General features: G+C 33.1%; 1 protein-coding gene across 1 annotated transcript; it reads right to left on the bottom strand.

The window, feature by feature from the left end:
- Window positions 1–1,136: 1,136 nt before the first annotated feature.
- On the bottom strand, window positions 1,137–25,314 carry LOC129220130 (uncharacterized). Its single transcript, XM_054854473.1, has 6 exons — window positions 25,157–25,314; window positions 24,998–25,056; window positions 23,191–23,393; window positions 17,588–17,744; window positions 10,186–10,574; window positions 1,137–4,309 (listed from the first exon to the last, which is right to left on the bottom strand). The coding sequence occupies exons 2-6, from the start codon at window positions 25,032–25,034 to the stop codon at window positions 4,007–4,009; spliced, it is 1,089 nt and encodes a 362-aa protein (XP_054710448.1). The 5' UTR covers window positions 25,035–25,056; window positions 25,157–25,314; the 3' UTR covers window positions 1,137–4,006.
- Window positions 25,315–27,225: the final 1,911 nt, after the last annotated feature.

Raw genomic sequence — 27,225 nt, 5'->3', positions numbered from 1 at the left:
GAAATTATAAACATACGAAAGAGAAAAATTTTAAATTAACCGATTCGGCAATTTAAGAAAAAATCCTCGGCTACAAATGCAAAACAATAAGCGCTAGCCAAACAAGACAAAGAAGTATCATCTTCCTCTTTTGGTAATAATTCGTAATGTCATATAATTAAATTATATAGCATTTAATATTATTCTGCCAGTCTTATGGCCACAATGAAAATGTTGTTCCATCAAGAATTGATAAATATCGAATTCAACATTGTGAAATGGCTGCTTAGAACTACGAACTATGTAATTTGCATTAATTTCTGACGTTTAGAGTAATGCTTCTTGAATTCTCATTTCTTTCTACGTGGGCCAGAATATCCACAAGACTTAAAAAATTTAAAAAGAATAAAGCAAAAGCAAAAAAATCATGCATACAAACAAAAATTACTAAGCTTTTTAGCGTTTTCTACGCTACAGCATGCGTTTGTTTTACCTTTTTCATCCGCCATTAGACAGTGGCTGCAGTGCCCCCTATAGTTTGTTGGAGTTGCGAATTGTCATCCGGGTGTGTGCATTTATTTAATATAATCTAAAATTGTCTTTTTTCTTTTCTTTCTTTCTTTTTTTTTTTTTTTTTTTTTGCATTTTTGTTTTTTACATAAAAGACAAAAAGCATTCTTCCTCTAATATTGATGCTTTTCTTCTTTCACTCTTTCTACATATTATATTGCATACAATATAGTCATTTTGTACTAAGCTTGTGATGCTACAGAACAAAACTAGGTATAGTTTTAAAATGTTAATGTATGAAAGATTTTCGATTTAAATTTGCATCTCTCTCTCTCTCTCTACATAGTTTTTATTCAAATAATTAATTTTTCTTGTTAAAAGTTACCTAGAATGAGTGTATTCTAAATTCGGTATAATTTTTAGTTAATTTTGTATGAGTTACCACAAATGCTGTTAGGAAACTATTGGAATGTATATTATACTGAAGCGCTTTTTATTTGATTGAGAGTTATTCACCGTAAGAAAAAAACAAATAATATAGTATGGATTGGAATCGATCATGCAAGAATTAATTCATCACAAAAAAAAAAAAAAAAAAAATCATGTATTTTTTATACATTTATTTTTAACTTTTATTTTATAAAATTGGCATTCTTAGAATTGATGACAGCAGTTGGTTTGATTTCAGTTACTTCATACAAATTAGTCAATTTTTGATAAGTTTATTCATAACAAAATATAAATTTTTACTACATAAAAATTATTAAAATACATATCAGACGTACAAAGTGAAACAAGAATAAAAAGCATTGATAAAAGGAACCAGAATAGTTTAGAAAAATATTTTTTTGATTATGAATTTTAAAAATGGAATTGTGCAGAAAACTACCTGAACAGTCTTTTGTAGATTCATCAAAATACTCTTTACGTTTGTATACTCCTATATAAAACTCCATATATGCTTCATATAGTTATACAATTAAAAAGGGTATCTTCTTATGTTTCAAAATGATTATTATGTATTAGAATAAAAATGAGACATAACCAAGAATCAAAATGCAATTTTTTTTTCTGGGTTTGTATAAAAGTTAAATACATATCCTGCTGTTGGTGAAGTTGCAGGCCCCGACATCGCAGTGCGGGGGGGGGGGGGCATTGTACTAAAGGGGCTTGTGGCTCTCAGTGGTAACTCTTGGATAGGCTACGTATCACGAGGGATCGTTCGCAAATAAGGTGTTTTTATCATGAATCATACTGAACAATTGCAAGCAAATGTTACAAACTTGCGAAGGACCCCTCACAGTATGTCGCCTACCTATGAATTATTCAAATTCGGCTCATTAGTTTGCTGATAACTTTCTAGATTTTTGAGATATTGAACTGGAATTTTTTTATGAGTTAAGGAATTTAGTTGGGTATTAGATGATGAAAGTCATAAATTGATACCTTTCGCACATGAGCAGCGATAATTAATTGCTTTAAATGTCCTTATTTTATAAAATTTTCAACATTTTTATTTCAAATTTTAATATTATACTTCGCTTGTATACGGTGAAGTTTTCTGAAAGTTTCGTAAGCTTTGATGAAAAACTTTGCGTGTTATGAGTCAAAAACCTGCAAATGAAATTTGTAGTTTTGGAAGAAATGCTTATATTTTTGTAAATATCAGTGATACCTTCTCAAAAGTATGAAAAATGATTGTATATAGTAAGCAAGACAATTTCTGAAATTTATATCTTATTCTGAGCTATTTACGACGAATGATGACCAAAAAACATTTTTGCTTTCCTCAATTTGTTGCTGACCCCCAAAACGCAAGGGTGATATAATTTTCATTGGAAGTTTACAGCTGGAGCATACCTGCTACATGACAAAAGTTACAAAGCAATTTTATTTCTTGAGAAACCCTTAAAAATGTGAATTTTTGATAGTGTCTTAATACTTTTGGTCATATATATATATATATACAGTTGACTCTCTGTTTAACGACTTTCAAGGGGCTACGAAAAATCGTCCTCAAGTAGAAAATGTCTTTAAATAGAATGCTTTTAACACTATAGTGGACCATCTGGGACCGTGAAAAGCCGTCGTTAAACAGAGAGCCAACTGTATATATACAGTAAAATCTGTCTACAACGATACTGTTGGGACCTAAAAAAATATTGTTATAGACAGGTTTATTGTTATATACAGGTTTCACTGTATATATATACATATTATTAAGATGAGGGGGTGGCACTTGTCAACATCGCATGGGGAAGCAAAACTATTAGGGAACACCCTGACCCTAGTTGGACCCAGAGCTTATTGTTAAATGTCTCTTTTGTATTTGAAGCAAAACTGAAGCTTCATTAAATTTATGAGATGCTACACTGCATTTTGGTCAGAGCCATAATCCTATCCTAGCCCAAGCATTACTTTGCTAAATACATAAAATTCATATTTTTCTCATATATACAAAATTATAAAAATATCTTTTTATTAAAATTTTCTAAACTTAAAAAATTGAACCAATCTCTTCTCACGCTATATTTTTCTCATATTTAGAAAAAAGGTTGTATACGACAGCAGTTGTAACAGTAGCATCAGTGCAGTTGTCTTGGTATAGTCGTAGTCAAGAGGGATGCCAGGGCACAACATTACTCCACTTTTCTAGATTTTAATACAAGTATTAAACCACGTTTTGATTATATTAAATTATGCTTGTATCTTTAAGTGTCCTGCCACCTTTTTTTAATCCACTACACCACTGCATCAATAAAATTTAAGCTGTTATCTGGAATTGCAACCATAGGCGTCCCTACCTTAAATTTTTGGGAGAGCGGAAAGTCTCAAATTGCCGAATGGAACTACAAATTTTGCAGAATAAAACTCAAATTCTGCGGAATTGTCAGACAAAATTTGCGAAATAAGGAAATTTTTGAGAGGTCACAGTAACTTCCCATTGCGCCCCTGACAACAATACACCCAAACCTGTTTTTATGCGGTGGATAGGGACCGCATAAAAAATCACATTAGAAAGGTGTTTGAAACTTCACAAGTAGCTATAAAAAGCTGTTTCCGCAACACAGTTAAAATATATATATATATATATATATATATATATATATATATATATGCTGTGGATAGGGACTGCATAAAAAAAAGTCTTACGCAGAAAATAACCGAAAAAGTTTTCTTTAAACGAAATCAAAATAAACCAAGTGATGATAATTTTGTTCCCGAATAAGAAAATTTTTGGAAGGACACAATGACTTCCCATCGGGATGCCCCTGTCTCTTGAAGATACTACCTCGCACTTGTTTCATAGATAATTTTGCTAATGGAGTCAAATCTGATTGAAATTTTCATATACTGCTCAAAAAAAAAAAAAAAAATCGCACAAAAAAAAAAGACCGCACAAAAACAGGTTTGCCTGTATCTTTAAATACAAACCTCTTATGAAATATAGAAAAGATTGTTCAAAAAATGAAAGACCTAATACTTTTGCATACTTGCAGAATCTGTTTTGCAGCCATCAAGACCTAACATTGCGAATGAGAGATTTTGTGCATTTTAAAATACGAGTCAGCTTTGGTATTTCGGGAATCCCGAGAGCACAATCACGTAAAAAGGCATAAGGATTAAGTAGCTCTCGGTTGAAATCTGGAACAAGAATGGGACGAACACGGTAGTTCAAGCAACCAGTCCATAACACCTCACTACAGAATTGGTTAAAAATAAAGCAATTGTTTGCAGTCTCTTCGTCTTGAACCCCACAAACTGAAGGACAAACTTGCCGAATATATGCTTCTGAAATTATTGGAATGATGAAATCGACCTGGAAAACAAAGAGCTGAATTAGCATGTAATACAAATTTTTCTTTCTTTAATATTTAACGAGGAATAAAAATATCAGAAATATATGCGCACACAACTCAAAATTATCTGCAGGTATGAAAAACAATATACAGAGTGTAGACAAAATCTTTAGTAATAACCCCTTTTGCTTTCAATTATGTATCCATGGGAGCAAGAAGTGAAACTTTTTCTTTGATTTATCTGGAAATTTTGAAGATAACCAACGTTTAATATTGATATAAAGTAACGGTTATCAAACGATACACATAACTGCACAGCTATGGTCTGATTGACACATCCGTGGACCTGAGCACCATAATTTAGGTGCACCAAAATAAGGTAAATTTCCTTCTTTCTTCCCCTTTTTAAAACAACTACTTTAAAATATTTGCAGATTTTTTTCGTGAAAGGAGCATCAAACATGAACTGGAGCAGGACATCACTTTGGCTTGATCTAGAACCCCTATAAGTACTCAGACCGACTTATCAGCCATTTTGGATCAAAAGGTGTTCAGGCGTGCTGCCTCGCTTGGCGTGTTATCACTCCTTTCAGATCAGCTTCGTACTCGTGCAATGCATTTTTTTTTCTTCTCGCAAATACATAATGAGATTTGAATTTGGAATGCACTAAATATATGAATACAAGAACGCAGATACGCAACATAAAAATGCAAATATGCAGGAAATACAAATAACTGTGTACATGCAAAAAAAAAAAGAATATTTGTGTCACTTAACCTCCTTTACTTCATATCTTTTTAATTATATTATAAAAGTATTAATTTATTTAATGTTTGCCTAAATTTGGTTTGAAATGTTTGTCAAAAAATCATAGAGGAAAATAAGTTTTAAATTTTATTTCAAAAAGGGATTTACAATTAATTCCTGATAAAATCCCCCCTTTCCCCCCCAAAAATAGAATTGATGGGCCTGATCCTCCGGTTAAAAAAAAAATTATAAGACCTAAAATCTTTAACAAAAAATGGGATAGTCCCAGACCAGCGAACCACTATAATTTCAAGCCCTGATATGCACTCTGCATTTTCAAGATAAATGACTTCAAAAATATTAATAGTTTGGAGCTATTTAGTGCTTTGAATGCATAAATAATATTTCACACACACACACACACAAAGAGAGTTTGTAGCAATTTATGAATAATTGCTTGTAGTCAATATTTACAATGCTTGTAAAAAAAATAAAGAGGCTGAAAAATAAGTGTTTTCTAATAAAATGGTATACTTAAATTCAAGACTTAAGTAAAAGGCTTCAAATAGTGTACAAAAAATGTTGCACGACACAGTTAACACAGGACTTTTACATTTAAATTCCCCCGCTCCCCAGGTTGAATACTGTATGAGAAGTTACAGAAAACAAAATAACTAACTTTGTATTCAACTAGCTTCTCAGATTTCAACTAGCTTGTTTACTTTTAAATTTGAAAAAGCCATGGGGGACGTAGTACACCTAAAAGGAGTATTTTATTTTTGTTGCTGAAAAGATCATCTGATTTTTAAGCTTTTAAAGCTACGTTAACAACTTTCTGCAGCTTTTTAAAAATGACGCCAAAGTTGTTGCCATATGTTAAGAACCGCTAATAACAGAGAATGAATTTTTATGTCAACATTTCTATTATAGAAAAATGATTAAGAAGTTCTTCTTTCGAAACAAAAAGGAGCAGAAACAACTTTTATGAAGTATAGGGAATGAGCATTGTCAAGAATGAGCGAAAAGCAAAACAAACAGGTCGTAAAATCGAAGCAATTTCAGTTGGCGAGCTATTACAGCTTCGCCTGTTAGTATTGAGGTCAAAAACTTTTTTAAACTATTCGATTATGATTAGAAATCAAATAATTAAATTATTACTTCTATTACTTACAATATATGAGTGCATAAACTCTCTAATTCCTTTAACAGTATTAGAATTCGAAAGAAAATAAACTAGTCCAATTTCTGGCAACCTTGTATTCTTTAAGCTTAGATTTTTATAATAAAATTAGAAATTAATCAGAAATGAACTGAAACTGTCTAAAACTAATGTTCAAAATAAGTCCTTCAACCATACTGAAAATAAAAATACGTAAGAGTTTATGGTATAAAGATTACATTTCGCACAATCGAGCTCCAGGTCCAGGTTTCCAGTCAGCCCCCACGTTGGCAATTAATAATCCACTTTTTTCTTCTTTTTGCCTGATTCGGGAATCTAACTGAGTGAAATCCTTTCTCTGTACTGTTTGTACAATTAACTGCGGCACAACCACTCATTTTTATGTCTTTAATACAGCCAATAATAACATTGTTTTACATGCATGCTCCACGATAATGGATCAACAGCAGACGACTTTTGATCCAAGATGGCGGATGCGTCGGCTCCTTACTATGGGGGCCTTAGTTTGATCGAGTCATGTGCACAGCAATAAATAACTATATCTTTACTAAAAATAAAGCTGAAAGTCTCTCTGTCTGGAGGATGTCTGGATGTCTGTGATGCGCATAGCGCCTAGACCATTCCGCCGATTTTCATGAAATTTGGCAAAGTTAGTCTGTAGTATGGGGGTGTGCACCTCGAAGCGATTTTTCAAAAATTCAATTTTATTCTTTTTCTATTCCTATTTTAAGAACATTTTCCCAAGCAAAATTATCATAAGATGGACGAGTAAATTATCAAGTTATCATAACGTGGGACCGTAACATGGGCAAGTCAATTGGCGAGAAATTCACCATACGTCTTTCGTAAATATACAGGCGAACCAAAAGACCTTTTAATTTTCTACTACCGGCAAAGCCGTGCAGGTACCGCTAGTTAATAATATTCAACACAGTGCAAATCTATATCATCTTGCCATGGCAAAGACAGAATAAGCATTCTAACCATCTCTCAAATGAAAAAAAAAACATGATTAATTGCATACTTAAATTCAATGACAATGTTATTGATTTGTTTACTTCTTAAATAACCAAATTAAAAAAATAACAAAAATATTTTAAAAGTAACTTGTGCGACATTGTATCTGCGGCCAAAATTTGTTGGGTAAACCTGCATTTAAATGACTCACAAGTCTCCTCTATTCGGCATGCACTAATAATAATTAGCTCAAAAAAAAAAAAATCTACGACTCCTAAATCATGTTACTCGATCAAAACTTTAGAATAATTAATTTTATGCCTGCCTTAATTTTAGTAAGATAAATTTAACACTAAATCTGCAAAGAGCTAGAATCAGCTTATTTGCAACATAGCTCAAAGCCTTGTAGATAATTAAAGCTAAGTGATATATCAATAAGTACTTGTCGACGTACAGTATCTTAAAACACAGAACTTTTCTCCAACTTGATGTATCATTACAGCATTGACTAGTATCAACACAGCATTGATCTACACATCAATGTACAGGATCCTGGTTCACAATTCATCCGATTTTTGAATCTTAACTTTGCTTACAAATACGCAATATTTTAAACAGGGTCTGATTTTCCCTGTTTAAAATAATGAAATCTGGATAGCTAATCTTCTTAGCTTAAGAGCTAAATTATAAGCTAAAGTTATAGACCAAAACAAAAAATTTTTTCATATGTTTTCATTTTTTATTATTTTAGAGTTTAAGAATTTTCGAAACACACTTATTCTAGTCAGTTTACATGAACACCACTCAAACTGTGGTTCACAGGGTACATGTAGCTCAATGAACTTTCCTGAATTGCCTGGTCAAGTTCTCCCAAAACCTTCGCACAATGTGATAAACTTATTTTTGAGCATGTACTTGGTCATGGTACACCCTAAAAATGCACTTTTCTTTTTGCAAGCAATTTCAACTAGTTTTGGAGAGGAAGAGACCACCACTATGTAATACATTCAGTGATTATCAAAGAAAAAAAAATCACAAATTAATTATCAATAATGAATGGTTGTTCCCGATGTAAAATAACATACCATGCATACGTGGCCTGCATAAAATAAAGGTTGAATATCATTTATTTACACCCTCAGTGTATTGCAGTCTATAGCCATGCAAATGCTAGTGGTGCCTATGGGGAGGGGGTCATGGTGCAGACTGCAGCAATTAAACTTTTGAGAGGTACATCATTGTTCTTGGGAGGATGGCTACCAATGCACCTATGCAATGACAAAAAGATGTGCAATTGAGACTCTTACACAACATTTTCTTCGATTGTAACAATTCAATGGGCTCCCAACAGATCAGTTGGGAATACAGTCCTAATATTTCTAAATTGGGTTCTGCTTTTAAAGAGAGTTTTTAGCCTCATGTGGAAGCAATGTACAGTGAACTCTCTCTATCTGAACACTCTCTAATGTGAACATCCCGATATTCTGAACACATTTCGATGGTCCCGGCGAGACTTCACAGACTTAACATAGGCTCGCCTTTCTGTACTGTGAACACCCTATAATATGAACACCCCAGTATTATGAATACTATTTCTTAACCCCTTCAACTACTACCTCTCTATATACTGAACATGTTTACAATTAGTACTAGGAAATTCCTATTAGTCAAATTGGCAAATCTGAAATACATTCACAATTTTATCAGAATAATTGAAGAACATTTAAAAAGATGAAGAGAAAAAGAAGAAAAATTATTTTCATGGATATTATTGCATTACATAAAATCATTCAGCATGAGCAACAAACGAGCCTGAAGTTACTGCCATTGAACTGCTTATTTCACGAATCTAACCATTGTATCAAGTAGAATTCAAGACCTTTAAAGGACGATCAACTAATAGCAATATGCGTCTGAGAATCACTTGGAAAACTTTTCGCTTAAACAATCAGATGATAACACGTACCTTGCAGGAGAATTACACGTTGCAAAAACATAAAATTGCTCTTTTTTAACACGTATTGTACCGATAGCTGTATTGTAATATTTCATAGTTGAATGTTACGTAAAACTCTTTTAATTAAAAAAGAAAGAAAGAAAGAAAAATGCAGGAGTTTAGTTCCTAGGTCCTACTAAGTTTATCTGGACATTGCAATAGCTGCCAATCCAAATTCAGCACCTTTATCTCAATAACTAGTATAGCTCACTTGGTAAAATGCTGAGCACATTCCTTTAACGCAGGGGTTTTCTAAGTGGGTGCCGTAGGTAGAGGCGGAGAGTGCTGCAAAATGTCCATGGTATCAATGTAAGTAACAGAGATAGGCTAGGGAGCCGTGAGAAAATGCTAATTCTTCAAAGGGTGCCATGAATCGAAAACGATTTGAAACCCTCTATAATGAACACCCCTGTAATCTGAACACTTTTGCTTGGTCCCTTGAGTGTTCAGAATAGAGAGAGTCCACTGTACTTCACTTCTCCCCCAAAATCGCATAAATGCAATGCAAACCCTTTTAGCGCATGACAAAAAAAAAAAACATTTTCTCCCATTCCCATATATTTCTCTCCCTCCAAACTAATTTTCTTTGACCGTCAAGGACATTATTCATTTAATAAAAAAAAAAAAAAACTGCATAAAAATTAATAGCATAACTATTTTAAAAGTAGATAATTTTTATAGTGGTGCCATTTACTGAAACATGCAAGTGCAAAAATTTTGCTAAATCTAAACTCCTCAATGAAAAACATCGGATTGATATTTGCATAAATTTGCCCCCTCTGCCACCCCCCCCCCCCCAGGAAAGTGCTTTCCTATGAATAAATCCACTTCTGTATAAAACACATAGTTCACAACACAATCTTGCATGAAGATTCAAGAAAATATTTAAGGTAACACAATAAAAAATATAAATAAGCAAACATTCAAGTTACTACTTTCAAATGTGGTTATATAGTGATTTTGTTTCGTTTTTTTCAAAGTTGAGAAAAAAAGTACTAATAATAACTAAAATTACCTCACACAGAACAGCATTTAAAGCTCGAGATCTATTTATTGCAAATAGGTGATCCAGCTCTGACAACAATTTTCCCAAGATGCCTCCTTTCCGCAATTCCGTCAACACAACTTCGGCTGTTCTTTGATCTTGAGTTGTATGCGGAATAAAAGCAGTTATAGAAGAAATGTATTCTGGCTCTTTAGGCAGCTTTACAACAAGGGACGTTTTTTCCAAAGCTTTTTCACTTTTCGGAGCGACAATTGAATTCTTTTCCAGCATCATTTCTTCTTTCAAAGATTCTTTTGGGGGATCTTTCGTAAAATCAGCAGGTGGCTGAAGATCTGAATATAATTTATAGAATAAGGTTTTCCCAGAAAAAGAGCTATTTTGTCCTTCATTTATGAGTTCTAAAATAAAGATCATCAATGTAGTAAAACTGATAACTACGATAGTAAAACACTAAAAAGTTAGTAGAAAAAATCTAATAAGGGCCGTCCACAAATAATACCTCATTTCAGTTTTGGTCTCCTTATCTTAAAAAAGATATTAATGTATTGGAAAGGGTTCAAAGGTGGGCTACAAGGCTAATAAATGGACTTCTCTCATTTAGATTATGATTCCAGGCTTAGAATGCTAAAAATGTACAGTCTTGAGCAAAGAAGAGACCGAGGGGACATGATTCAGTTGTTTAAATTTATTAAAATGAAAGATGTTACGGGGCTGAAGTTTAGCACTGAAAACAGGACAAGGGGTCATTGTTTTAAGCTATTTAAATCTCAGGCTAACATGGATATTAGGAAAAATTATTATTTTAGCAGGGTAGTGGAACCTTGGAACAGTTTAACGGAAGAGGTGGTAATGAGCAAGGGAGTAGATAGTTTTAGGAGGGCCATTGATCTTCACTGGGGATTGTAAATTGACTAGGACCAGTCTAGCTGGGCCCAGAGCCTGTTGCTGGTTGTCACTTTTGTATTTGTATTTGAAGGGGAGGGGATTGCAAAATTGTGACAGTTTGTGACAAAGGGGTGGGAGAGAGTAACAAGTATGACATCAAGCCTTTTCTCATATGCTCATGAAAATAATGTGACATGTAACTCATGGAAAGGTCCCCTCCGTCCCTCTGCTTCAAAGGGGCAGAGGGTGTAAAAAATGTTGAAAAAATGTGTGACATCATTTATGATCCACTTTTAAGGGAATTTTTACAATGAATCAAGAGATAAAAAACTTTACAGAAGGAAAGATTTTAAAAAGAGTTGTTAAAAGATCTCCTAAAAAAAATTAAATAACTAACAATTCATATACAAAAACATGTACAAGTAACAGAATATAAAACAATGTAATTAGGCACAAATTTGCAAGAAACTGCATACATGTGTTTCAGGGTTACAAGGAACACCTGTTTCAATGAAAAAGTGAACTTATGGATGAAAACACATCTGATAAAAGAATAGTGGTTCCTAGAAACCATGAAACACATACATGCAGTTTTCCTGCAAATGTGTGTCTAATTATTTTGTTACATATATTCTTTTACTTTTCACCACACAGGTTACTCGCTTTGAGATTTATAATTACTGATGAAAAATAAAATTTTATTCAAAAAAGGTTGCAAATTTGATCCTGATTATCCAGAGATCTGGATGAATGATGGCCGGATAAACGAGGTTGTGCGGTATTAAGAAACAAACTAGGATAACTTTTATTTTTCTACTTCAGTTTTTTTTTTATTTTTTCGAAAGGACAAGGGCAAAAAAGTGCAACAATTCAGTAATTGAATGGACATGTCCAACCAGTTTCTTGTTTTCTCTTTTTGGAACTATATAGCAAAAAGTTATGATCACCAATTCATCACACGATTCAGATGCAACAGGTGTTTCAAACAGAAGACAGTCGACCCATTATTTAAATAAATAATATGGACAATTGTTTTATATTCAGTACTGTCTTGCATTTGCAAACATTTCTATCAAATTTGTTACAAAACATGGTTTTTTTGTCATAATAAACAGTAAGTGCACATATTTAAGGATTTACTTTGCTTGTTGCCAATATCACCTGGATTATACGGATATTCGATACTCCAGGTTGCCTTTGACCCTAGTTGGTCCAGATAAATGAGTTTGCACTGTACTGCTGTGGGCAGATAAACGGCAGTATCTGCAGAAATGAGTTTTGGAGATACTTGGGGAAATGTGTGTTGAATTCAATCCTAACAATAGGGATATAAATAGAAATACAAAAGTGACGACCAGCAACTGTCCCCTCGGTCTCTTCTTTGCTCAAGACTGTACATTTTTAGCCTTCTAAGTCTGGAATCATAGTCTAAATGAGAAAGTCCATTTATTAGCCTTGTAGCCCATCATTGAACCCTTTCCAATATATTAATATCTTTCTTAAGATGTTGGAATTAGAAGTTTTTTCCACGCTTGTTTTTCAGCAGAAACCAAATAAGCAAGTTTATACAATAATGCTTGTACAACAGTTGACAAAAATGCAAGAAAAAAAATGAAAAATTTGCAGTTATTGCCCATTAACTGCCCACGGCAGCGCAGTTCTATATACTAAAAAAAGTGTTTTGATGTCATGCACCAAATACTAGTTTTTAAAGACATAACAAATTTTGAAAATGGAATCAAAACTTAAGGTCTGTGCCTTCCAAATCAAAACATAACTGAGAAGACATAAAAAACAGTGAAACTTCACATCAAAATGTTAAAAAAATTCTGAGATTATGCAAGTTATCACAAGGAAAAATAGTTAAAAACAGTTTCTCAACAAAGGAATTCAAAGAATTTAAAGCAAGCATCAGAAACAAATAGAACAATTAAAGTAAACTTTAATCTTTACTTAAAGAACAGTTTTGGCATTTTTTTTTCAATGAAAGTGAAAATATTAGAGCAAATTCATTATGCTTCAATGGCTCTTCAAATTAACATGGTTGTATCCACTTTATCAAGATTTATTAATTCTGTTTTTGCGACTGACTCCCCTGAATGGTGGGCATGTAGACAATTAAAATTTTATGGAATATTATGCTGTCATGAACTAAAGAGAATAAGAAAAATATTTTTTTTTTTAATGAGGTAAAACTTAATACAGAGGTGCCCACCTAGGGGGGTCGTGGCGCAGACTGTGCCATTGAAATTTTTAGGGGGGTGTTTTGAGGGGTATTTTTTTCATTTTTGGGAGGAGGGGGTCTTGCTTCTGGGGTGTATTTATGACTTGAGGGGCATGCACCCTTCCCCTTAGGGGAGGGGCACCCCTGCTTAATAAGAGGATGAAGTCTCATCAAAAAAATGCTAACAGTACCAAACAAAGCTTACTGTTCTACATGTATGGAGGCAAAAAGAAATAAACAGCATAAAAATTAAAATATGCTTAAGGCTTTCACGGCCGGCATAAATATGAAGAGAGAACGTTTCTGGGTTTATTGGCCGTGGTCTAAAGGAAAAAGAAGAAATACTAAACGTTTCGTCGAGCTCTAAAGCTGACATAATTGGTGGGTGGGTTTTAAGTAAGTAATGGGTTGCTCCAGTCGCTCTGGTATTTAAGACAAACCGCTGGTGGGTGCCGGTTCCTCAGAGATCACCATCCAACAGAAGGCCGCCATCCAATCAGGAACTGGCATCAAGGGCGGATACAAGGTGGGGGGGAGATCGCCCCCCTCTCTTGAGCCAAGAGAGGAATAACCCGGCATCTACCAAAATTAATCAAAAAAAAAAAAAAAACAACTAAAGAATATTTGCAAAACAAAATATTCTTCAGAGGCAAAAGAACATTCTTTCTTGCCTTTATAGGAATAAGAATTTATAACATTTTTTTCTTCTTTGTTGGAATTGAATTTTGGCTTGAAAATATGATGAAACAGAAACCTCAAGATCTTCATTGAGAAAGAAAAAGTCTAACGGGCTAAAATGCAAATCATAAAGGGGAAAGGGGGAAACATAACCTTTGCAATCAGACATTCAAAGCCACCGATTTTTTGATGACGCCAGTCATTCTGTAGAGAGTCACTCTAGGAAACAGGGGGAAATGATCAGTCATTGTCTCTCTTGAATACTGGTTACATCTAACTTCAAAAAGTTGACTATGTCCAAAAGAAAACAAATCAATTTATTAGGATTTTTCAAGAAGAAAGAAGACAAAGAAAAAACCCATGAAACTAGTGAGCTACCAGATGTTGTTAGACAAGGTACGTTTATGTATTTTGTATTTTCTTTACGTTTTTTCTTTTTCTGATTCGACAAGTTTTGGTCTGCATGTGACTGTGCGTGCATACATATTTTTAACGCCTCATAAACACACGCATTAAAAATCGAAAAGACGGCTCAAAAATATAGTGAACTGTAATTAACGGTTTGTATTTTAAGCCTTTGAAAACCTTGTTGTAGCCTTTGTAGCCCTTGCTGTAGCCTTGTAGGCTTGTTGTATCCTTTGAAAACACAAAATCTAAGTTCCGAGATGATAATATTTATCAAAAATTTATTAAATTAGAAAAAACAAAATTGAATAAATCGACTAAGGGCCACTCTAGCTGGGGTCAGTTATATATATAAATATATATAATAAAAATCTATTGCCCCCCCCCCCCTTGAGAAGTTTCTGGATCCGCCCTTGACCGGCATCCACTAGCAGTTTGGGAACGCCATCCAATAAGGAACCGGCACCCACCAGTGGTTTGTCTTAAATACCAGAGCGAATGGAGCAGCCCATTAGTCGCTTCAAACCCATCCACAGATGATGTCAGCTGCAGAGCTCAACAAAACGTTTGGTTTTTCTTCTTTTTCCTTTAGACCACGGCCAATAAGTCCGGAAAGGTTATCTCAGCATGAAAATTCATAGGTATTAAAAAAAAGTCTTAAAAGATCATAAAAAGAGAATTCAAAGTGAGCTTTTGTTTTGTGTTTATGGACTTTTTTTTGAGACATCCAAACTGAGGAGCAAAGTCTCCTTTAAGCTTAAAATTTTTTCTCAATGAAAATATTTATTTTCTATTATTTTAAATTCATTGCAATATATAACGGTTGCCCAAAGGAAAAGTGGACAGGTTGAATAAAAATAATACTTTTAATGTAAATCAAAAGAAATCGTCATGGGCATTGATTCACAGGTCCCAGCGCTGCAGCAGCAGGTCAATACCATCGCTGTAAAAAGATCGAGGCTGATTCCTGGGGAAGTCCTGCACTGCTTCCTTCACTTCATCGTCTGAATGGAAACGTTTCCCCTCTAATGGTCTCTTAAGTGGCCCAAAGATGTGGAAGTCACAGGTTGACACCTTCGGACTATAAGGTGCTCCAAAGCTTCCCAATGAAAAATTTATTTAGGGTCGTTTGCAGGGGGGGGGGGGTAAAACTGCTTGGAGGGTCAAAAATACTGACTTTACTGAGCAAATTTTATAAAATACTGACCAATACTGACTAAAATTTAAAAAATTAACAAACTTTGGAGTAACAAAAAAGTGTCATACTTAGTGAAATAGATACTAGCTTTGTTTGTAATATGCAGCAGCATAATATACAGCTAATTCGGTACAAATTTTGACTGAATGTTTAGTTTAATTCATACATTTATTGTATAATGAATAAAACTTTTCTGAAACTAGGAAAATAAATTAAAAGATATTGACAATGAACACTATCTTAAAATTAGTTATTTAGTAAATTTTCAAAAAAAAAAAAAAAAACCCTGACTTTACTGACTAAATTCTGTAAACACTGACTAATAATGACTAATTTCTAAAATACTAACTTTAATTGACCAGTTTTATGCCTTGTGTCAAGGTTTCCTGTGATGATCTTTGTGGATGATAGTGTGAACCATTCCTTGACTTAGGTTGAGTTGGTCTCTTAATCTTACGATTAGTCAGGATCATTTCATTAACGAAGGCAATGGAATCATTGGTGATCGCGATGTTTGCTTGGTCCGGTCTAGGCAGATCTAACGTTTTTTGCCGCCCTTAACCGTATTACCGCTCTTTCCGATCTGGACACATCCATGGATAGCACAACTTTCTTTTTGTACAATTTCCACTACTGCAAACATGTTTAACTGCTGAACAGCATTTGAGATGCATACCTCATACCCCCCTTTATATACTTTTGCAGTGACGCTCTAACTGAATCATTCATTCTGATGTTATTACACTTGTCCAGTTTTCATTTGGGCAATCCTTATATTATTCCAACAAATTAGACCACATACACAGATAGCTTTTCATGACACGATGGATTAAAAATTGTGAAGGTGGTCAACAACCTCGAAAATTCTTTAACTCAAATTAATCCCCCCCCCCTAAAAACCTATACCAGGCATGAAGCGAGGTGGGTTTCGGGGTAAAACCCTCCCAGAACTCTTAACTTTAAGCCATATTGGCAATCACAGAATGATAGTTTATAGTATACAGGAAAGGACTCTTATGACCAAGGAAAGAAGGTGAATTCTATCTGCACTGATGACATATACAAACCTATACAGAAAAACAAATTTAATTTAGTTTCTTGGAGGAACTGAAGAATTAACAACTATTGCTCTAAACCTGAAGTTCCTTTGAAAATGATTTGTGAGAACAATTACAAATTATGAAACTTTAATGGAATATACAGTCAAACCTCCATACATCGAGCTTCCACAAATGTAAAATTTTCTATGCATCAAAATCCCAGAAATTTCTATGTTCATTACATAGAAAAATTGTTTCTATATATTGAAAAAAATCTCTATATATCGAAAAAATTTCAAGGCTTTTGTAGATTTTTTTTTGCCACTTTGGACTGTTTGTCTCATGAAAAATGAAGGTCATGGGAGAAAATTTTGTTCACTAAAGATTGCTATGAAACTCATAAGCAAACTGGGTTTTGAGGGGTGTGTAGATAGGAAGTTGTTTCGTTCTGGAGTTCTTAAATTCTCTCAAGTTTATTTCAAATCTTAGTTGTAACCAGTAACACTAAAATCAGTTTCAAGTTATCCCTTTTGTCTGTTGATTATCATTCCCAGTCTTTTTAGCTTCAATAAAAATCATTCAAGTTAAGTAGATTGATTTTTTACTTTTCTTTCGATTACATTGTTGAAACGATAATCCCCTAATGTTGCGAATCAAGTTGAATTGCCAAAGAATGAAGATGTACGAAGGCACAAAAATGTAACTTCTGTTATTTTTTCAATTATTAACCTTCATTTAAACCGATGCTCATATAAATAAAAAATTGGGTTTCATGCACGAAAATTAGCTTTAATTTTAATGTTTTAGGAGATTTTTGGGATAAAATAAGATTGTTTCTATGTATCGAAATTTCTAAGTATCGAATTTTTTCCAGCAATTTGTTACTTCGATATGTATGGCGGTTCGACTGTACTTAGAATGTATTTTTCGACAACCAAAGATGAAAATAAGAACAATAAAATAGAACAAGGAAATACTTACTTTCAGTAAAAGGCTTTAAATCCCTTAGCACATCAAATCTATTTTCTTCAAGCAAACACTTGATAATGTCCCCATAGCTTCTGTTATGTGACAGGGGACCTTGAAGGGCAAAAGTAATGGGAAGTTCTCCTGCCGCTTTGGCGTAAAGTGTTACATTCTAAAAGATCATTATTAAACATCGCATTTAAAAATATTCTTACACAAGTAAGATACAGAAAGCACAGAAATGTAAATACAGTAAATCCTCATTAATGCATCAGTAACACAGCCCATAACAAAGCTAACATAATACTTTTATTTGCCAGCGTTCTCAGATTTGCCAATACATCTATTACGAACAATTATACAGTTCTGTCATCATACAGAAGTAGTAAAGACTTCATTAAGAGTATGCAGTCTTATCTTCATCTTAAGAACGATATTATCTTAGTGGGAAAAGGTCAGAGGGTGAGCAAAAGAAGTTTCAGTTCTAGAACAAGATTCGAGGCACGAAAAGGTTAACATGCATAGTCTTTTTGGTTTGAGTCAACTTTCCATACAAAATAAATAAAAAAATAATGCACAGGCTAGGTAGAAGAGGAGACAATTCAGACAGCACTTTAGCCTAATGCCCTAATGGTAAAGAATTACACCTAGAAGATTGATACTCCAGATGCTCTTCCATGGAAAAATTGAGAATTAAGCACACAGCACAAAGGTGAATCCAGTTTCTAGTTTTGTAGGGGGTTCATTATTGAAGTTAAAGCACACAAATCTGAAGGGGAGGAGTGTAAGAGTAATATTCAAGCCAAATAGGGTGGTGGGGGTCTTGGGCTCTTTCCCAGTATTTTTTTGAAATTGAAATCTGAAAAACATAGTTTAAGACTACCTTTGGCTTTGTTGTGGGGATCAGTCATGATCCTCATGATGCTGCTGATGTGTATGTGTTTAATTTTTTCAAGCACCTCTACAAAGTTTAAGGCCTGTCCTGATGCTTATACTTGGCAACAGGTTACAGGCCTGGTACCAGCTTTGTTGATTTCTGAGTTCCTGTTCTGATCTTCTCTTTCAAAGTTATTTGTATTATGTGAAATGTGATGATGACTTATTTCTCCAGGTCCATGAGCCCGAATGTCCCCAAAAAATCATAAACCAAGAGAGGACTGGTGTAAATGTCCTCTCTGTCCAGTACACGACAAATCAAAACATGGTCTGGAGATGCCTGCACCAATCTACATTTGGTACGGGTCTCAAAAACTTTCTCACCTAAATGAAAAGATTGGCACTTGATGTGCCCACTTGCAAGCTTACTGATCGTTGCTTGGACAACTCTATCCGCCTTGATGGAAAGGGCACCACCTGGGGGCATATAAGCTACCTTTACTCCTGTTCGGTCATAGGAAAATTTCAGGCCTTCTCATTGGCTTATTCGAGTGTCACTCAAAGCTTCAAAGACACCATTGTAATGTTGCTAGTCGTCTTTCGCACTGTGTTTCTTGTTTGTAATCTGCTAAATACGAATAAGCATTTGCAAATGATATCTTTAATTGAATGTTGCTGGCAAAAACAGCATTATTATTTCCAATCAATTTCATTCTTTGCAAAACAAATGAAAGCTGCCTTTGAGCTACTATGCTTTGAAATAAAAATAGGTGGCGCCATCTTTGGGCAAAAAATGCATGTTTTACGACATTGTTTTGATTTAAATTGAAGTTATTTTTAAAATAATTCTCATGGTAAATTATTTTGTAGATGGAAAAGAGCGAATTCTGCAATTTTTCATATTCTTAATGATATTTAATGCAATTTAAACAGCACTTCTTATAGAAATGATTACCATTTAACTTAATAATAAATACTTCTAGTGAATAATTTAATACATAATAATTTCTAACATAATTTTCTCTTGTGCCAATTTTTTTTCTAGCTAATTTCTATTGAATATGAGTTAGCATTCAAGAATAAGACTTCCAATTGAATTTTGAGTGAGTCTGGCAAACATATCCTTTTTGTCTCCTTCTAATTTCATAACTCATAAAATAAAATAATGCTCTGCTTTTTTTTAAAAAACCTGTAAAGTATATAATTAAACGAATAAATAGCATTATCTTTAAGTAAAAAATGGCGCTTTTGCAGAAGGAGCTATTGGAGTTTAATTTAACTCATTTGTCGACTAGTTCTCAATGTAAGTTTTTTTAATTAAACAGCAAATCTTTTAATATTCTTCATAATATTTAAAGTTATGTAAAAAGGAATAGGTAATTTAAACTCTTGAATGAAATAATTGAAAATAACATTAAAAAGCAATGTTTCATAATGTAAAATTATATATATGTTATTTCAAGTCAAACTTTCAGAAATTGCATCGTTTGTTACCTTAAATTCATTTATAATTAATTTAAAAAAATTATCACACACAGTTGATGAGGCAATTCAAGAGAATTTCATGCAGTTTCTCATGCAGTTCATTTACTATTTAACCTAAATACATTTGGGGAAAAAAAAGTTTCACAAAATTCTAAAACTTGAAAACTCAACCATTTTTGAGACAATTTTGAAATTAATATATGACTTTTAATGTATTGTAATAAAAAAATACAGCGAAATTTTTTAGACTGGCCCATGAAGAGAATTGCAGCTGTTAAATATTTTCTGCAAAATTAGCAAAAAAGTTTCCCTTATTTTTTTGCTGTACTGCTGATAAGACCTTCGTGTTTTCATGAATAGTTCTGAAACAATTTGAATATAATCATTCAAATACATTAAATATCATACATTCATTGAAAATTTTTTAAAGTATTTAAAAAAATTGAATTTAATGAAGGTGGAAGCCTTTCTTTTTTAAATACAGACATCTCAATTGTTTTAGCATTTTATAAAGAGTACACATCGACTATTTATAATTTAATTCAGGATTATGAATTTAACCAGTGAAGACACACATAAAGCAATCCAACCAATGAACGATAAGATAAACAAAATATAGACAAAAAAAAATCGGATTAACATAAAAAAATGGACTACCTGTTAGAGAGCTTTATAAAGCTTTTGACCAATAACGATATGATATTTTGTTCAGCTGACTTTATCCAATAGTAGTGCGTGAACAGCTGATTCTTTTAAACATAATCTTTGAAGTAAAGGATTAGGTTTTTTTTTTTTTTTTGTAAAGAAGGAAATTCTTCCAAAACAAAAAGGAACTTTTTCCAGATGCACTCACTACTCAATTGAAGGTCTTATTTTTGAATGCTAACTCATATTCAATAGAAATTAGCTAGAAAAAAATTGGCACAAGAGAAAATTATATTAGAAATTATTATGTATTGAATTATTCACTAGAAGTATTTATTATTAAGTTAAAAAGTAATCATTTCTTTAAGAAGTGCTGTTCAAATTGCATTAAATATCATTAAGAATATAAAAAATTGCAGAATTCGCTCTTCTCCATCTACAAAATAATTTACCGTGAAAATTATTTTAAAAATAACTTCAATTTAAATCAAAACAATGTCGTAAAACATGCATTTTTTTGCCCAAAGATGGCGCCACCTATTTTTATTTCAAAACATAGTTACTCAAAGGCAGCTTTCATTTGTTTCGCAAAGAATGAAATTGATTGGAAATAATAATGCTGTTTTTGCCAGCAACATTCAATTAAAGATATCATTTGCAAATGCTTATTCGTATTTAGCAGATTACAAACAAGAAACAAAGTGCGAAAGACGACTAGCAACATTACAATGGTGTCTTTGAAGCTTTGATTGACACTCGAATAAGTCAATGAGAGGGCCTGAAATTTTCCTATGACCAAACAGGAGTAAAGGTAGCTTGTATGCCACCTGGGGACTGCCTATTGTACCAGGAGTGAGTCAGAGGAGTCTTCTAAAATTCTTGGTTCAAAGTTTTCATTTCAGAAAAAATTTCTGAGAAGGTCAAAGTTCTTCATGACACCAAATTTTCAGTGACACCTTCCTTGGTCAGGGGGCAGGGTTGGCAAAAACCCGGGTTTTTTTAAAAAAGCCCATGGGCCCATGGTTTTTTTTAAATAAAACCCAAAAAAACCCAACTAAAGCTGGGTTTTTTTAAAAGAAATTGGGTTTTTTCGTCCCATTTAGGCAAAATGTGGGGTACTTGTGGCATATTGTAGTGTAAGTATACAAACAAAGCGCAAAAATTGTCGTGGGGTAAAAAAAGTTGGAAAACTAGTTAAAACTCAGCGTTTTCTGAAGAAAAGTATAAAAGACGACGAAACCCAAGAATAGTGAAGTTTCAGCGTTTTTAGTTTCCATGATTACCATCAGTTAAGGCAAGTTACTTCTTGAGTGATAAAATCTATTCTTCGCTTTTAATTGCTACATTTTTTTTTTTTTTTTTTTGGCATTTTACTTTATTGTATTTCATTTTGTTATGCAAAACTACTGTGGAACCTCAAGTAGTTTAAATCCCTTTTTACTGAATTCCAGCTTCAAGACATTTCTTTGAATTTTATGTTGGCCGTTTTTCTATTTCTGTACACAGAGTAAGAAATATTAAACTTTTTCGTAAAATAATATAAATACTGTACATCCTATTCTGTTTTCTGTCCGACCGTTTGTAAAGCCTATTAATTTCTAAAAAATATACCTTGTTTATTCGAGATTTGTGACGTGTTGGTTTGCAGAAAACAATTCACATGAAAGCCTTTTAGCAAGAGTAGTTTCCTCTGTACAATCTACAAATATTGAGGAAATCAGATGTGACAGGACTTAGTCAAGAAAATTTGAGTTATTTATTGATCAGTTTAAGAAAAAGTTAAATATATTTATTTAAAATCTTTGAAGTATTTTTTTTAATGCGCTAAGAGTTAAGAAATACTATTAAAGTTCAAAGATCTTTTTTTTTTTACATTGTCTGTGATGAAGAACAAATAAAAAAGAAGTTTAAATTATAAAAGTATTTAAATTAATTAATTTTTTTAAAAACTTCTCAAAATTAAAAAAAACAAAAACAAAAGTGGGCTAAATAATGGGTTTTTTCAAAAAAACCCATTGGGTCCAATCCGGCCAACCCTGCCAGGAGGTCTACTGTGTCATTGCCAAAGAGACCAATGAGGGATGTAATCCATTGTAGGTATATCTCATGATGCTGGGTGAGTTCTTTAAGATTTCTAAGGATTTAAACGGTTGTTTTGTCTCCAACGTTTGTCCAATTGGTAAGATGTTGGATAGTACTGCGGCTGTCGGATAAAAACCATATTTCAGCAGATAATGTTACTATCTTGATAATTCTGAGAGTTTCGTCACTGGCAATTAACTCGGATCTAAAAACGGAACAGAAGTCTGGATTTCTAATTTTGAATTTATGAGAGCAATTAGGAGCTCATGATAAAAGAAAATGTGGTACAGCCCCTGGAGATCAAAGACCTGGAGCACTCGAAAACAGGGGACTGATTTGGCTCCTTTATTTTTACAGGGTAGGGTTGTTAACCCTTCTCCCAGCCCATTTTAGTCGCCTCTTACGATATGCATGGGGATACATTGGAACTATTCTTGCCAATTGGTTACGACATGGTCACCTTTGGGGCACCCCAGTCACCACACGGGGAATGTGAAATGTAGAAATACTAACACTAAAATAAATCTTACCCTAATTTGACGATTATCTTCAAGACCCATTTTTTGCACAATTGCCTGCCATTCTCCTTTCCCATAATCTAAAAGAGTGTAATGAAGCTGTTCAGCCATTTCTCGAAGCAAGGCTAAAGGAATTTTGTCCAACGGATGTTTGAATAAAACTGGAAGTTCTTGCTCATAAAACTGCTGCAATTCAAAATTCGTGTTCCTGATTTCTAGAGGAAATACATAAATAAAATTACAAAAAATCTCATCACATGAAAAATTGCATGAATAATGAACTAATCATCAGTTAGATTACTTAATATTTTTAATAATAGTAATAAATTTTACAAGGTTTTTAATTAATTCAAGTAGGTTTATACAAATCTAAAATATATTTACTATCAAAGCAGTGTGAGAAATAAGAATTCAAATCTAAAAATTCAAGCTCTTGTTAAAATAAACTAAATAAATAAAAACAAGAAACTGAAATCAAAATTCAGAAAATTATTTTCTGCACATATATAGATCAGGGTCGTATTCATGAGGTAGGTTTTTATTTTTAGAGTTCAAAACCTCTCCAAAATTTTTCAAAATTATTCCACAAAACACCTTTTATTACTTCTTTTGCTGAAAAAATTGATCTTACTATTTTATTTTTTACTTATTTATTTTTCAATTTCATTTTAAAAGTAAAATCATTATAATTAAAGAATTGCACAAACTCAGCTTTACCTGAAGTATTTATTTCTATTGTAGTTATTGGAAACATCATTTCTTGCATAACAAAACAGCATTTACTTTCCGATTTTTAATACCACATGCAGCAGTACCAGAACTCTTTTCAGCAGTCTGCAAAGCTCATTAGAAACCAAAACATAGTCTACAAGCTAAACCGACATTGGATTATTGGTAAAATCTAAATGAGCATTGAGAAAGAGTTAAAAGTAGGATGCTAATACCAGTACATGCTAGATGTGTATTAAAACCAGAAAATACATTAGTAAGATTTTTTTAAAGAGAGCCTTTAAGATTTATTTTCCTTCAAATACTTCAGGTTTTTCTCTATTTACAAATAGTCAGAGGACTATTTGTAAATAGAGGGTCAGAGGTATGCGAAAGAACTTTTGAACCCAGTGCAAACCCTTGTACACATCAGATTTTTTCTCTTTTTTTTTTTTTTTCATTTAAAAGATAGATATCCTTGAAAGTTGCTCATGTAAATGACTTTAAATTTATGTCCCCTCATTTAAGTGATCTATAGTAACAAATATCAATAACATAGATGAAGGAAAACATATTTTAGTGATTAAATATACCACGAGAAATGTGCTTGGTAAAATCCTCCTAAAAACATAAGTCGGGTAATGCCCCGATATAGATCTAAACATTTATATAATATCAATATTTTAGTATTATTTATGTCATATGCAATGGGTCTCGATGCAAAATTTGCTAGAATGTTGATTTTTGATACAAACTTTGTCTCTTCCTTTAATTTTTTTCCTTTTGTCTTTTTCTTTTAATTTCAAAATTAATTTTCCGGCAACAGTTGAAGAAAGTAAAAATTGCAAGAAGTTATCGCATTGAGTAGATTTTTAATTTTAACAATGCATTTACATAAAAGCTTTTAAAAATGCATATTTTTGAATATAGCATCTCCTTATTTGTTTCATAACAGAACAAGGGGTGTAAGTACCAAGTAAAATTTTCTGAAGACAAAGTGAAATTTTCCAAAATTACAAGGAAGCTCATAACGTGGGAGTACTGAAGGTAATTTATATTAAATACTAGCAGTACCAGCATAAGAAAGTAATTTGCAATAAATATTTATTACCATTTCCAACCTCTTCACACATTTTCTTCAGATCCATGTTTTTAAATTAATCCTTCCTCCTGTTGAAGTAAGAAATTAAATAAACTTTTCAACAACCATCAAGAAAAAACAGGTTATTTTCACTCAATTATAACAAAAAGAGGAAAAAAATCACCCTACCTAATGGAAAATTTTCATAGAAGCCAGGGGTTCTCAAACTTTTCCGGTTAACAGGCCCTCTGAAGAAACAAAACTTTCTCATGGCATCCAAGTCTATCTCTATTATTTGTATTTATATTAAAACCATGGATACCTTGTGGCACAACCACTATGGGAGCCTCTGAAATAAGCAACACATAAGAACTTATAAACAAATATTAACAAAAAATTCACAAAACATTTCAAGTTTGTTAGTGCCTAAATACTATTTTAACTCCCTGTGCACATCAGTACTGTAGTATGTGGGGGGAGGGGGGGTAGAACTGTAAAAATAATACAATTTTAATATAAGTTGGTTCCAAAAAACCTTTTTAAAAAAGAAACTAGAGAACCAATGTAGAATTATTTTTTGCTACAGAAAGATATTTTATTACATTGAGAAATGATACACTGTTAATAATTTTATTCATTTTGCTCCTTTGAGTTATCTCTTCATATGAAATGTCAAAGAAATTGAGCTTGTGTTCTATCCCACCTTCAGTTCCCCACCAAAATTTCACATAAATTGCTTAAAATATCCTTTAACACTCACATAGTTGTGAAATTTAATACAAGTTAGCTTGGACCCCGGAAAAGAGATCTCTTTGAAGCGTTTTTAAAAAATTATTTAATTAAGTGTATTTTCATAATTTTTTATTTCCTTCTTTGGGTGGGAGTTTGATATTATTATTGGTCTAATTACAATGAGCCCTTAACATAAATTCTATTTTCTACGGTAGGGGAGGGGAATTTTTTTTATTTTGTTCTAACTGTAACATGCTTTTTGATCTGATTCTTTGTAACACACAATTTAAATCTTAGCAAACTAAATAAGATTCAGAAACAATCTTCACAGTTTGGTGAGTAGGGGACAGAGACCTCTAGTTTAAAAAAAAAGAACTCAAACTGTTAACAAATTTTAAATAGATATAAAAAAGAGGCAAGTTATAACATTTTAATGCTGGAAAACTTTTTTTTAAAAACTATTCCCAAATTGTTCATTTATTCTCTTTCTCCTCCCCCCTCCCCTCCCTTTTAAATCAATCTAGGAAAACTACTAATTTAATTAGGTTACAGGGATTTTGAACATAGGTATGCACACAATCAGAGTCGGACTGGGAATAAAATAATTGACAAAAAAATTTAAAAACCTCATACGTATAGTAACCAATTCAGTGATCGAGTAACGTTCCTGAAGTCATTAGCAATGAAACTCAAGCCATAGCATGATAATCTTTGCTAATATTATATACGCGAAAGTGACCATTTGTTACCTTTTCATGCTTTAACTACTTAAACCGATCATTATGAAATTTTATATAGACTGCTGGACAATTGCTAAGGAACAAGTAATTTATGCAAATTTGTACCTCAACCACCTGGCCAATGGAAATAAATTTAAGTTCAGATGGCGTGGTAGACCAAGACTCGTTATCTGTATAAAAGACAGTATATACATGCTCAAGATTCGTACGAAAATTCATGCTGTTTGGTTTTTAACGAAAATAGTGCTGGATGTTAAAAAAGGTTTTTCTCTGAAATTCTGTTTGTTTCTTGAAATACTTAAGAGTAAGCTGTCAGCAAGGCATCATTTGAGTATCTACGATCGTGGACGAGCAGTTGGACGACTGGAAGCAGGTCAAAGTGTCACCACTGTGGCTGTTGCAATGGGTGTATCAAAAAGTGCCATCTCCCGATTAAAGAAGGCCGCTGGTGGAAATGTTTTTCAAAAGCATGTCGGGGGTCGTGGTAGGAGCACCACACCTTCAGAGAATCACTATGTAGCCCACATGGCAAAAAGGAACAGAAATTTCACTCCTGGACAGATAGCTGCAAATACAACAACCACTACCAGTATGCATGTTCCTGCAGGAACCATCTCACAGCGAGTAAATAAGGTCGGTTTGTATGCAGGGAAGCCCGTACATTGCATCCAAGTTCAACCACGCCGTCATCAAGAGAGATTACGCTGGTGTAAGGAACATGTTGATGGGATCGTCAGAATTGGTCTAGAGTGATGTTCTCTGACGAATCTTGTTTCAGTGTGACAT

This window comes from Uloborus diversus, chromosome 4 (genome assembly GCF_026930045.1).
Source record: "Uloborus diversus isolate 005 chromosome 4, Udiv.v.3.1, whole genome shotgun sequence".
NCBI classification, from domain to species: domain Eukaryota; kingdom Metazoa; phylum Arthropoda; class Arachnida; order Araneae; family Uloboridae; genus Uloborus; species Uloborus diversus.
The sequence above is the reverse complement of the archived record's forward strand: the minus strand, read 5'-3'. Positions and strand labels throughout refer to the sequence as shown.